This window comes from Colias croceus, chromosome 16 (assembly GCF_905220415.1).
Source record: "Colias croceus chromosome 16, ilColCroc2.1".
Lineage (NCBI taxonomy): Eukaryota > Metazoa > Arthropoda > Insecta > Lepidoptera > Pieridae > Colias > Colias croceus.
The window spans coordinates 5,368,511-5,380,733 of record NC_059552.1 but is presented as its reverse complement, the minus strand read 5'-3'; the positions used below and the strand labels follow the sequence as shown (position 1 = coordinate 5,380,733).

General features: G+C 33.4%; 1 protein-coding gene across 4 annotated transcripts in view; it reads right to left on the bottom strand.

Moving 5' to 3' along the window:
• The window catches only part of LOC123698630 (bumetanide-sensitive sodium-(potassium)-chloride cotransporter), a 34,658-nt gene that overhangs the window by 1,995 nt on the left and 20,440 nt on the right, over positions 1 to 12,223 (bottom strand). For 3 of the 4 annotated variants that reach the window (XM_045645361.1, XM_045645359.1, XM_045645360.1), the window contains exons 5-16: positions 11,992 to 12,172; positions 10,028 to 10,287; positions 8,193 to 8,301; positions 7,851 to 7,990; positions 4,512 to 4,736; positions 4,045 to 4,276; positions 3,751 to 3,872; positions 2,966 to 3,101; positions 2,080 to 2,291; positions 1,566 to 1,807; positions 1,109 to 1,320; positions 69 to 247 (exon numbers count right to left, since the gene is read on the bottom strand). In XM_045645361.1, coding sequence (XP_045501317.1) covers positions 69 to 247; positions 1,109 to 1,320; positions 1,566 to 1,807; positions 2,080 to 2,291; positions 2,966 to 3,101; positions 3,751 to 3,872; positions 4,045 to 4,276; positions 4,512 to 4,736; positions 7,851 to 7,990; positions 8,193 to 8,301; positions 10,028 to 10,287; positions 11,992 to 12,172 — 2,250 coding nt within the window. Of the gene's footprint in view, positions 1 to 68; positions 248 to 1,108; positions 1,321 to 1,565; positions 1,808 to 2,079; positions 2,292 to 2,965; positions 3,102 to 3,750; positions 3,873 to 4,044; positions 4,277 to 4,511; positions 4,737 to 7,850; positions 7,991 to 8,192; positions 8,302 to 10,027; positions 10,288 to 11,991; positions 12,182 to 12,223 lie in introns of all 4 variants that reach the window. The other variant, XM_045645362.1, reaches the window with a different exon arrangement.

Here is a 12,223-nt window from a genome sequence, read left to right as displayed (position 1 = left end):
CTTTTTGATTGTAAAAGTTGTCATGAATAAAAAAGTTGTCAAATTTCAGTATGAGTTTTATTCCTTACCTGTTTCCTTTTAAACAGGGTCATCTGTGATAGTTGCTCCATAGAAAGCTCGATTCCTGATGACGACTTGTAGATAACATGGCGATGTATATCCAGTCCCTTCTTTTCCTTCTTTTTCTCTTTCAAATCACTTTTCTCTGATATCGTGAATGAGCGTGATGTCGTCAAAGTCAATAAGTCTATAAAAATAGTAAACGGTGTATATTGCTATGGTAGTCCTTAAATTAACATTGATGCTATTTAGCTAAATGCAATTTTACTCCCATTCATTCCCATTGGAATGGAACAGTCTCAAACTTGTACCTATTTACATTTACAAATCGTCTGTATATTTAAGTAGATAAGATAAGGAAAATATAGCAAATATTTTTTCACACATATCAAGTGTGGTTGTTCCTGAGCGACAAGTATTTTGTGAAGTTCATAAAAAAAATTGGTTGTCTGCACAGACATCTTAATGTATGTCTGTGGTTGTCTGTAAAGTCGGTTTACTGACGATAGTTGAACGTGACAACGTCCAATTGTGCTTCTTTGTCGCTCGTTCCGCGCTCTCGCTTGCACTTCAAGCCTACGAACGCCTCAGAGCGAGGTAACGCCGCATGATTCATGTATTTTCGTGCGTGCAGCCGGCTCTATCAAATTATAAGACGTTGTCACGTCAAAAAAATTATAGATTACAAAAAGAGATTTTTTCTTTTTTAACCGAATTCAAAAAAAAAGGAGGAGGTTATCAATTCGGCCGGTATGTTTTTTTTATGTATGTACACCGATTACTCCGAGGTTTCTGAACCGATTTACGTGATTCTTTTTGTTCGATGCGGGATGGTGTCGAATTGGTCCCATAAAAATTTTATTCGGATAGGCCCAGTAGTTTTTATTTTATGAGCATTTTTGTCAGTATTTGTAAATGTTGCAAGTGCAAGTTTGAAGTCGGTTGTTTTTAACGCAGTTATAACTTGTATATAAACAATGTTCATAAAATGAAATTATATATTTTAAATTATAGCTTACAAACTAAGATCATTAAAAAAATATATTACTAAGATTGTTCTTGCTCGAGGGCTGCGAGTCCGTGCGTATGTCGAGGTCGGAGTCCGCGTGCATGATGTGCGGTCCGCGTCGCACACGCAGCTCGCCCGTGCTGGAGGTGCCGGTGAGCCCGCTCGCCGGCGCCTCCTCCGTGACCGTGCCGTAGTCCAGCCCGCCTGGTACACGCAATATCGCCACGGCTAAGCGGTTCTCGAATGCCGTGCTGTGGAAACATTTTCATTGAATATTTGGACTTCACCAACAGAAAAAATCTATATAGGATAATTTTATAGATAAGTATGATGTTTAAGTAGCTTTATATTATTACATAGGTATATTCATTAATTGTTTTTAGATAGACTAAGTAGATAGAGATAGATTATAGTTACCTACAATATTGTTATTTTTCAGATAGTCAACAGACAAAATTTTCAGGCCCTAAGTACATTCACAAATCACAATACTTACTGTAAAACATTAAAGTACGACTCCAAATCAATAGCAGGAGCAGTAGTCCAATCAGCCTTATAGCCCATAAGGAGGACGTTCGGCGCCAGTCTCCCCACGCCAGTGGACTGCATGAGAGCACGAGCCCCAATCTCGAAGCTAAAACCATTGACGTTGGCACAAAAAGCGCGAACTTTGCGACCCCGTAGCCATTCATCGCTCGACCTCAATCGGTAGGAGCGCTCCTTATACGTTAGCTTTTTCTAAAAAATACCATATAATTTAGGAACAGGAATTATTTATGAATAATTCTCTCTCTTCGTAAAAGTGAAGCAATTTTTTTTACATTTTTCATCATTTTTGATGCATTTGAAATCTTTCTTTGTAGCTCAAACTAATACGATACGATAGATTTTAGGCATTATCATTTTTGTTTCACAGAATATAGCAAAAAGCAGCAATGTACAATAAAACATGGCGAAAATATAATTAAAGGTCAAATGTTATCACAACTATTCGACGTATATTTAGGTACCTGTTGAACGTCACCCACGATCATTAGCGAGCCAGCCTTGGTAATAAGATTTCCAAGATCTACCAAAGCGGGTCTATCCTGGGGCTTTCCAGCTAGCACGAGTAACTGAGGCCAGTAGTTCTTGACGTGTTCTCCGGTTCTTGCCAAATTGTGGGCACTTGATAACGCTGTTTTGTACATTTGAGCCTGTGTACTACTACCCCAATTGACATCTGTTGAATTTATATCATGCTTAATGAAAATTACGAAATTTCACTTGTTACATGCATGGGACAAAATATTCAATTATCCAGTAGAAAAAAAATGAGATTCTGCATTGTGAATTTATTCGATACACTTCATCAGTCATGGTTTTGTACGAAAGGATTTTTAATCATTACGAAAACAGATAAATCACATATAATCTGCAAATGTATATCTGCTGAGCAACTAGCAAGTAAGTATATCTATTTCTAAGAAAACGATCCCATTACTCAATGTTTGAAACGTATTTACGGAGCTCGTCACTTTCTGTTCTCGTTTGTAGCCACTTGTAATGATATGTGGGTTAGATTTACGTTATTTACGTAAAAGCTGAGGAATTTATTGTAATTGTTGGAATAACAGAGATCTTATATGATGTGATACGTAGGTAATGAAGATATCCCAAATTTTATGCCAAGATCAAATAAAATCAACCAACCAACCAAATAAACAAGGTTTCCATTTGGATATAAATTACCCTGTTCTTTTTGTAAATTAGATTTTAACCGAAAGTAATAAGAAATCATATTTACTAAAATCTTCAGCTTTTGGATTATCAAAACAATTTAGCAACAAGTTCCATGTAACTAAGCTGTCTATAGTTAAGTATATACACAATTAAACACTTAAACTAATTTCTTACCAGGTCTTCGGTAGTGGACAATGAGGTAGAGTGTGAAGAATATTGCGAAAGTGACAAGAGACATCACCCAGCTGATGAGCAACATGATTGCCACGCACATGAGGAAGCCCAATAACGACACCCACACGTTGTAGTACTGTAATCAATTTAATTGTTTTAATTCCTACGCAAATGTTTGTGGTCTCAAGTGAAAAAAAAATTCATACTATCCTAAATTATCTACTAATACTATAAACGCAAATATAGCCTTTCTAATAACACATATTATGTTAAAGAAATGCTCGTTATGAGGTTTCGTTCGCGGGTGAAACCACACAACACAGCTAGTTTAATATATAATTTGAGCAACCAACGTTTTATTATAAGGTATCTACCAAGTTACCAACTAAGTTCTTATTTATTATACTAATGTTTAACGTTATTTACGCATAATATCAATAATGGCAACAGGCTTCATTATTTTCTTGCACTAGAAGAAAACTATAGACGAACAAGATAACAAATTACCACGGTAATGAGGTCTATAATTAGCCATCTACTTATATACCTACCTCTTAACTGCTATTTCATTCTGACTTTTAAACTACTCTCAGGTCTCAGCCTATTATATCATGCATGAGACTAATTCATATTATGTTTTTATTTTCACTCAAGTATCTCACTAAATTTTGTTCTTTATGAATCACCCAATCACGTGTTTTATGTGTTTACAATTGCATCACAATAGTTTTGGCGTGTGCAGATCCATATTTAGTGTATGTGTACACTGTATAGTGTATACTAACCCGGAATGTAGGTCGCCATCCAAGGGGTCGCACCAGCGCTGCGTGGAACGTGCAGAAGTTTATCAACGCGTATGACGCCAGGTAGAAGTTGGATATCAATGGCGCGATTGTGTTTAGATCAGCTGTTGAATTTACAGTTTATTATAGTTTTATCGAATGCAATTTTCAGTTTACATATGAAAATTTTTAAAGGAAATTCCGTTTGTCTTGTAAATATAGGTTTTTAGTACTTTTTATTTTCTAATCATAGTTTTAAATCATTCCATAAAAATCTATCAAGCAAGTTGAACTTACCTATAAGTAAAAATACGAGAGAGACAAAAAATGTCAACACATATCCACGGTAAGGCTCTCCATGTTTGCCGTAGGGTTTCGAGAAGAAGATAAGGCCCGGGTAGATGCGGTCCACTCCAAGAGCCTGGATAAGCCGCGGTACCGACAGAAGATTGGTAAGAGCTGTTGAGAGGGTCGCCGCCCAGCATCCGCCGTAGATAAACGGACCCCAAGCTGACATAAGCTGCATTACCTATATTTAAAAACATTTCTATTTAGATACTATTAAAAAAATGGAACTGGAACGAAGACAAATATTTTGTTTGACGCATATTCATTTATAATTGGTAGAAACAGGAAGAAAATACATATTTTAAATTCTGTTATCATAGGGAATATTAACTTTAAAAAAATTCTCCATGAGGTACTTATTTTGATGTGGTTTACAGTGTTAAATCTCAGTGGAGATCACGTTCATGCACACTTACAGAATAGCTATTGTGAAGTCCATAAGTGCATCCTTCGGTAGTGTTCACACAATTCGCCAAAGCGCTATAATCCAAAACAGTCCCATTGATGTGTATGACGTCAGTAATATTTCCGCTGGCATCCCTCAGAGCACCGGCCCCAGAAATCAGTACCATAGCTGCGTAGCTCACCATAGAAATCAGTAACGCTAGCAATGTTCCTTTAGGGATCGCCGATGCTGGATCCTACAAGAAATGTAAACGAAATTAAATACTTTTGATCTTGTTTTTCATTACCAACGATGTATAAACCATCACGAATATGAGATTTTGTTTATCTTCAAATATAAATTGCTTTATGATGATTCATTTTATGTTGAACTTCGCCGTGAATCAATGTTTCAGTATTTAATCATAAACTACATTGTATGAAATTCGTGTCTAATTTTCCGTACCTATCTATGTACCTACTGCTATTTCAAAACTATCTATGAAATGTTTTACGACGAAAAGAACTCAAATTGACATGTCAAGGACCAATTTAGGGAAGGACAAACCTACTTCACATTAGGTGACAACAAACAAACCAAAATATAATTGGGGCGCACGCGGTAGTAAGTCGCAATTTTGGTGTGTATACTTACCTACCTACATATAGTTATCGGAAATAGGGATAATAACTCGTCTTTTTTAAAAACTATACACTATATTTGAACAAAGTATAATAATCTAACAAATTCGACGAAAAAAGAAAAATATTTACGAAGTCGACTCATATGGGATGGACTAAAAGCTCGCTAAAAATAACATTGAGTCACCAATAAGACTGCCCCTAATTGGCTGTAACGAATCTATTCAATAAACGGCATATTGTATTCTTCATATGGGGCTTTTATACAATAAAATTCCAAAATTATAGGGGTTAAACGAATTGACTCTACCGATCATTGCAGTCGATTGGCAACGCAAACATTTTATATCTGTTTATTTTTATGAGCGATTCTCAGAGCTGATGACTTCTGATTAAATTAATAATCTCCACTTGTTCATAATTTTCCTTTCAATGAATTTTGGATTTGCGCATAAATACTATAAAAATCATGGTTTATTGAGGGAGTTTATCATACTAAGTACCTAGGTATTGTACACGTGTCGAACGAAAATGACGAATGTATTTAATTATTTATTGTTTTCTTATTTATTATTTTATTTACCTATAACACTAGGTTTTCTACGACGTATGTAGTTATTTACATGAATTATGAATATAATGTTCATATTCAGTGTGAAGTCTTGAACTAAACATTTGCAGCTGTAATGGAAAACACACTGTTGTATCAACAGCTACGATTCACATCGTGACTAGGCGATGAAAGATCTCAAATGGATAAAACAAATACAAGTGTTTTTTTTAATTAAAAATGTCTTTTTTATTATTTGTAAATAGTTTCATTATAAAAAATATACCTACAGCTCTATAAAATACCAATAGCACAATTAGTGCGTTTTATAAATTATAAGTTATGCAAATTTAATAAGTTCGTATTAATTTCAAATTTGTAATGCAACGGCATTGTTGCGCAAATTTAAATTCTTTCATATAATTTAAATGTCATTCTGCAAAGTCGATTGTATTACTTTTAATCACGACAAGTCGCATAGGTACTTGAAATGGTTTCATCTCGTGTTGTATCTATAGATATTTATTTGTCAATATTGCTTAAATACATGATGCATTGTAAAATTATGTACATGATGTTATTATAATATCTATTTTATGTATTGTTGCATTTTTTCAAAACTAATACCTAAATAATAATAATTATCTGCTCTTCCTCTATCTACTAATATAAATTATAGTAAGAAGAAGTATTAGAAGATGCGATTATAGTAAAGTGATATCGCAATATTTATCTTCAAACATTGATAGTGGATATCTGGTAGATCTTAGCAGTCTTGAGGCCAATATAAACATATGTGAAAAAATTATAATTACCTACTTTATTTTGGCGTGTACAATAAAGTGCTTGCATTGTTTCAATGAACTTATTGTTTTTTTAAGTTCGAAAATTACTTACCCTGCGGCCTGCCCTACCTGAGTTAAGGTTCAATTAAGTAGATCCAAATTGTGTTTATTCCACGCATAGACTATCAATTTACTAAATGGAATACTAAATCAACGCTGTACATTATTACCGCGGCTGTACCTCAGTCCTCATTTGTTATTGGACTGAAAAATCGATTATTCAGACATACCTAACCAAGCTCACTGTCTTCAATCAACTAAATTAAATAATTTTCTTCAAATCTGTAACTTAGTTTTAAGCACATATTTTGACAATATTTAATTCTTAAAAATACCCAATACCTACTTTAAATTCTAGGGTATTCTAAATCAGTAAAGATGCAATCTACTTACTGTTCTTTCAAAATGTCTATTCAAACCAAAATACGCACCAAAATAAATATCTCTAACTGGAACATCACCTCATTTTAGGTATGTGGGTGAGTACTGAGTATTACTCTCTTAACACGTTACTATTTATGTACGACTAAATTCGTAAATCCTAATGTATTATGTAGCCTGTCGATTTTCTTCGGAGTGATAATTAAAGCCCATTCAGCTGGTCGTGAAGATCAATAAGTAAATATGTTACATATAGTTAGATATTACTAATTTTGAATTACATTCTACATAGTTTCAAATAGCTTATATTTATTTTTTGGAAAAATTATAAGTGCTCTATATTCAAATAAACGAGTTTCAAAACGTCACTGTAAATTTATAAGGCCGTTGATGTTACAATCTAGACCTATTGTTTAGGTAATAGGTACCTACAATTTACTTTTCTGCAAATAAATCTTATATGGTTAAAAGCTCATAGTAATCCAATTAATGAATGTTGCAATTTATCGGCGATTTCATTTTTTATCGAACCAATGACGCCTTACATTTAATGTAAGTAGGTACATTTATAGTTTATCGATTCTCCTGGTCCACGTGTCAGGAAACAAAAGACAAATATTGACAATTTTCTAGGAAGTTCCCAGCTAAAGTGAGTTAATTTCAGTCGAATGACGTCACCCTGTGTCGAGGCAATCGTCCACATCGCTATTTGATTGCTTCGTATTACATGTACTTCGGTGTATTTGGTGTAATGGGAACAAAAGACCGTGTGTATTTATGATTTTCTAAAACTGGCATAATGTCAAAGCCGATTAATTATGATACCTATATGTGCTTTCATGATTATGGTAAGTATAGATTTTATAAACCAACGTAAGTCTAAAGTTAAGTCTTAAATAAACATAACATAACCACATATTTTTCTATCAACAAGAGAAATGTACGATAGATACCTTTAGATCCCCTGAGATGTTGGCCCCAGCTTGTATACCAGTCACCGATGGGAAGAAAATTGCAAACACGCTGAAGAAATTCTGATCCAAGTTTTCACTGTATCGGAAGTCCGGCTTGAAATTCCCAATAAATGCTGACGCTGCCAAAATAAATACATGTTTCATAATTCCCAATTATAACGAAAAAAGAAAACCTATACTTACAAAATATACCTATAATAGATTAAATATAATAAATTTGTTCTTCAAACTTTTCCAAAATAAAATATCCTTTTATGTTCATTTGCAAGAGATGTGAAATAAAACATAATGTAGAGTTACAAAAGTCTCAATGAAACTTACAGCTAACACCAACAAAACCTTGCGCCACTTCCGTAATATCTTTAGGACCCATTATCGTTCCAACTACGAAGTCAACCATAGCCCCAACGATTATTGCTATCAGAAAATTCTGAAACAATAACGTATTTTTAGGTTGTGATAAATTACAATTTGTAAAAGTACCTATATACTTACTTAGCTACATTGTATGTACTAGTATCTACGTTTACAAATGTTTATGAATAGTCATTTTAGAATGGTTATAGCAACCTTGGTTGTGAGCATATAATTTTGGTTATTTTATATAACCTTTTATGTGTTTGGAGTTACCATAATACCACATGAAATTCAGAATGAAGAATAATAAACGAATGGATTTTAAATTATATGGCAATGGTATGTAATTTTATATAAATTATCGAGAGCGAAGGCTGTCACATAATAATTTACGAGTGGCAAATTTCATTCATTTCATTAATAGCTATTATTGTGAAAAACTAAAAGCAATTGCGCTAATCAAACCGTAGCTTGCCGTGTTCTCATTAATCCATGTGTCCCATGACTTTACTTTTAGAAAGAAAATGAACGGTAGATAAGTAATGAAAAGTTTATATATAATATGTACACGTGGAAAATTATTTAATACTATGAAGATTGGTGAAAAATAATCATGAATAGAATTGAACATATTTCTAGAAAATAACAGACTTTTATTCATAGGTATTTCATAGTGAAATTTTTTTGTCCTCCAGTTTAACAGTTTGTTTAGTTTATCCATTGTTTCTTTGTTCAATACCGTCACCTTGTCAACTACTCGTATTACTATTTGTACTATTAGTAAAACTTATATTTGTCTAGATTATTTGTATCGTCATGGATTCATTCTATAGACCTATACCTACTTAGGATGAATGAAATGAAACTAAAATACGCTTACGCTTAGGTACTATGGATACATAAAAAAGATACAATGAAAATATAAACGATACAAGTACCTAGGTAGCATTTATGAATAACAGCTTAATTAAAAATTTCAAATTAAATTGTTACAATGCCGGCTTATTCATTAAGCACTGCGTTTTTCGCTCTGAAAACATGTACAAGACACAAAACGAACCAATATTAGAACAGGAATTATCTACTAATCTAGCTGAAGTCATTAATGTCGTTCTTTTGCGTACTAATGACCATTAAATATCATTAGTCAATAATACCTAGTTACATTTTAACTAAGAAACAAACATTTACTGAATACATAGTAAGAGCGATGTATGTAATACGTACCTACTTATTAGAATGAACTTGTATGTTGTAGGACTTTATATTTTCTGCTACATTTTTACTTGTAAAATAGCGTTATCTAACTTTCTATCACAAGCTGGTTCGATATTGAGCGAAATAAATATAATACAATTTACTAGAGCAACGTTAATAGCCGATGAAAGGTAGATTTATTATATTTCAGGGTTGTTTATACACAAGGGAGGGTGAAGGGCAGCCCGCTCGGCCATCCGTTTGTCAGTAAACAACGCGTCGTGTTTCCTGCACAAGGCTACACTAGCTTGTACTACAGCTACGTAAACGTAGATAAGAACTATTGAATGACGATTATACGCTGCCGTACTAATTAAGAACTATCCTAAGGAACTATCCGAGATAACTAATTTGTCTAATCTTATTAGCTGTACTGATTTTTAGTTTAGTTCTTTTAAAATATATTTTCTTAACAAAAGTATCCAGATTGCATTTATGAGATGAGATACTTATATCACATGATACATAGTACAGTTTCTTGTAGGAAATATGATTTTTATGGATGGTGTTGAATAGAAATTAGGGAATTTATCTGATCTTACCTGGGCTTTACTCTCCCAATCCATTCCCACGGCGCAGATGATACACATGAGGACTAGAGCCACAGCTCCAACTATTCTGACGTCATTGACTCCATTGTCTATGATCTTTACACCCTGATTCCGTAGAAGATCGTTTAGTGAGTCACAAAATCCAATAGTATTCATACTAGCTGCTACTGCGTTTGCAAAAGCAAATATAATTCCCACTGAAGCCCCAAATTCGGGTCCTAGCGATCTGGATATTATGTAGTATATACCTCCTGCATTCAAAAAGAAATACAATTAGTAGTAATATTACATAAGTATATTAGATACCTACCTACCTAGAAATATATTTGTACGTAAATTATTTATACAGGGTGTCCCACTGTTGGTATACTAAGCTCAAAGGAGGTTATAGTTTTGCATACGCTGAGTACGTAAAAAATACTTATAAAATTCCAGATGGATTTTTTAAATAAATGAATTCTTAAAACTCTATGTGTACACCCCTAACAAGCAACCCGCCCAACTTTGCCACCAGCACGTGTTTTCATAGACAAAATGCTCACATTAGAGAAGCGGTAGGTATATGCCGGCTGCGCAAAGTTAGAGAAGAAAACATGGATTTTGAGGAAAAATTTAGCAAAAAATTTTTGCACGTAATTTTGTTGTTTAAGTATTTTTACGTGATCAGTGTTTGCAAAACTATAAGTCCCTTCGTGCTTAGTATACAGTTAGTGCTTAGTGCACTAAGCACTAAGTACTACAGTTAGTGCTTAGTGCACTAAGCACTAAGTACTACAGTTAGTGCTTAGTGCACTAAGCACTACAAACTGTATTATGGGACACCCTGTATAGTTTTAGGCTTTAGCCAGTTTATCTTAATAATATATATAAATCTCGTGTCACAATGTTTGGCCTCAATGGACTCCTAAACCACTTAACCGATTAAATAATAAAATTCGCACACCATGTGCAGTTCGATCCAACTTGAGAGTTAAGAGATAGGATAGTTTAAATCTCAAATTGTTTTAGAGAAAGCGGGCGAAGCCGCGGGCGATAAGCTAGTATCCTAATAAGAATATCTTAAATGAAGAATAATATTAATGGATGTTTCGTTCGGTATACAATATATATCTGGAGATCTTATATTTCATAATTTCATTCAAAGACAACATTATTTATGAAATTTTATAGCTTTGAAAGCAAGCATTCATTACAAAACAACAACTAACAATGTACTATTCATATAAAAATTGTTTATAAACTACTTATTAGATACTAACAATAACTATCTCAATAAAGATTTTTCCAAGAAAATGAATAAATAATAACTAAGTATAGTGGAAATATATTTTGTAGGTATAGTTTCTCATTGTCATTTAAATCTTATATTTATATGATACTAACATTACTGGATCATCATGAAAATCGATTTTTGTTAACTTCGACCCTCTTATTTTCAAACTTGCGAGCATTCAATTATATATGAATTTTAAGAACGTTTTAGGGTGAAGGTTTTACATGTGCTGGGTATCTCCATTTTCCGAGATTTGCATTTTGCACTAATACCACAGATAATTTATTGTAATATATAAAATGCAAATAGTCACAGGTCAGAAGGCTAGATCTAGATAGATCTAGAAATTGAAGGCATTAATGCCTTCAATTTCCGAGTCTCCAGTTTATGGGAATAATCCCATCCTTTCCCGAAAGAGCTTCTTGCATAAAACCTTACCAATTGAACTACACAACCTTCAAAATTTTAAACTTTTCATAAGGAACTTTATAGATTCCACATAAGTCTAATTAATTTAATTTTAATTATTTTTGATTTACTTCTCTGCTGGAGATATTTCTAAGGGTGGTGTTAGTAAATTCAGTTTTTGAGTTATTGGACTTGAGACTGATGGAATTGGATTTCCAGAACCCGAACAAACAGCTATAGTTATTTATACAATTTAATTAAATTAGTTCCTTACCTCCTTTGACTTCTCCATTCGTGCATATAGCACTCATCGACAGTGTTGTGATGACACAAACAATAGCTGATATTGCTATAATGACCAAAGACATGCCGATCCCAGCTTGTGACACCACCCACGATATTCTCAAGAATAACATCACACCCCATATGTTCAGGAGGCATGGTATCAACACACCCTAAAATTACTTTAAATACTTAATACAAATCCATTCTTTGCAATAAGTTAA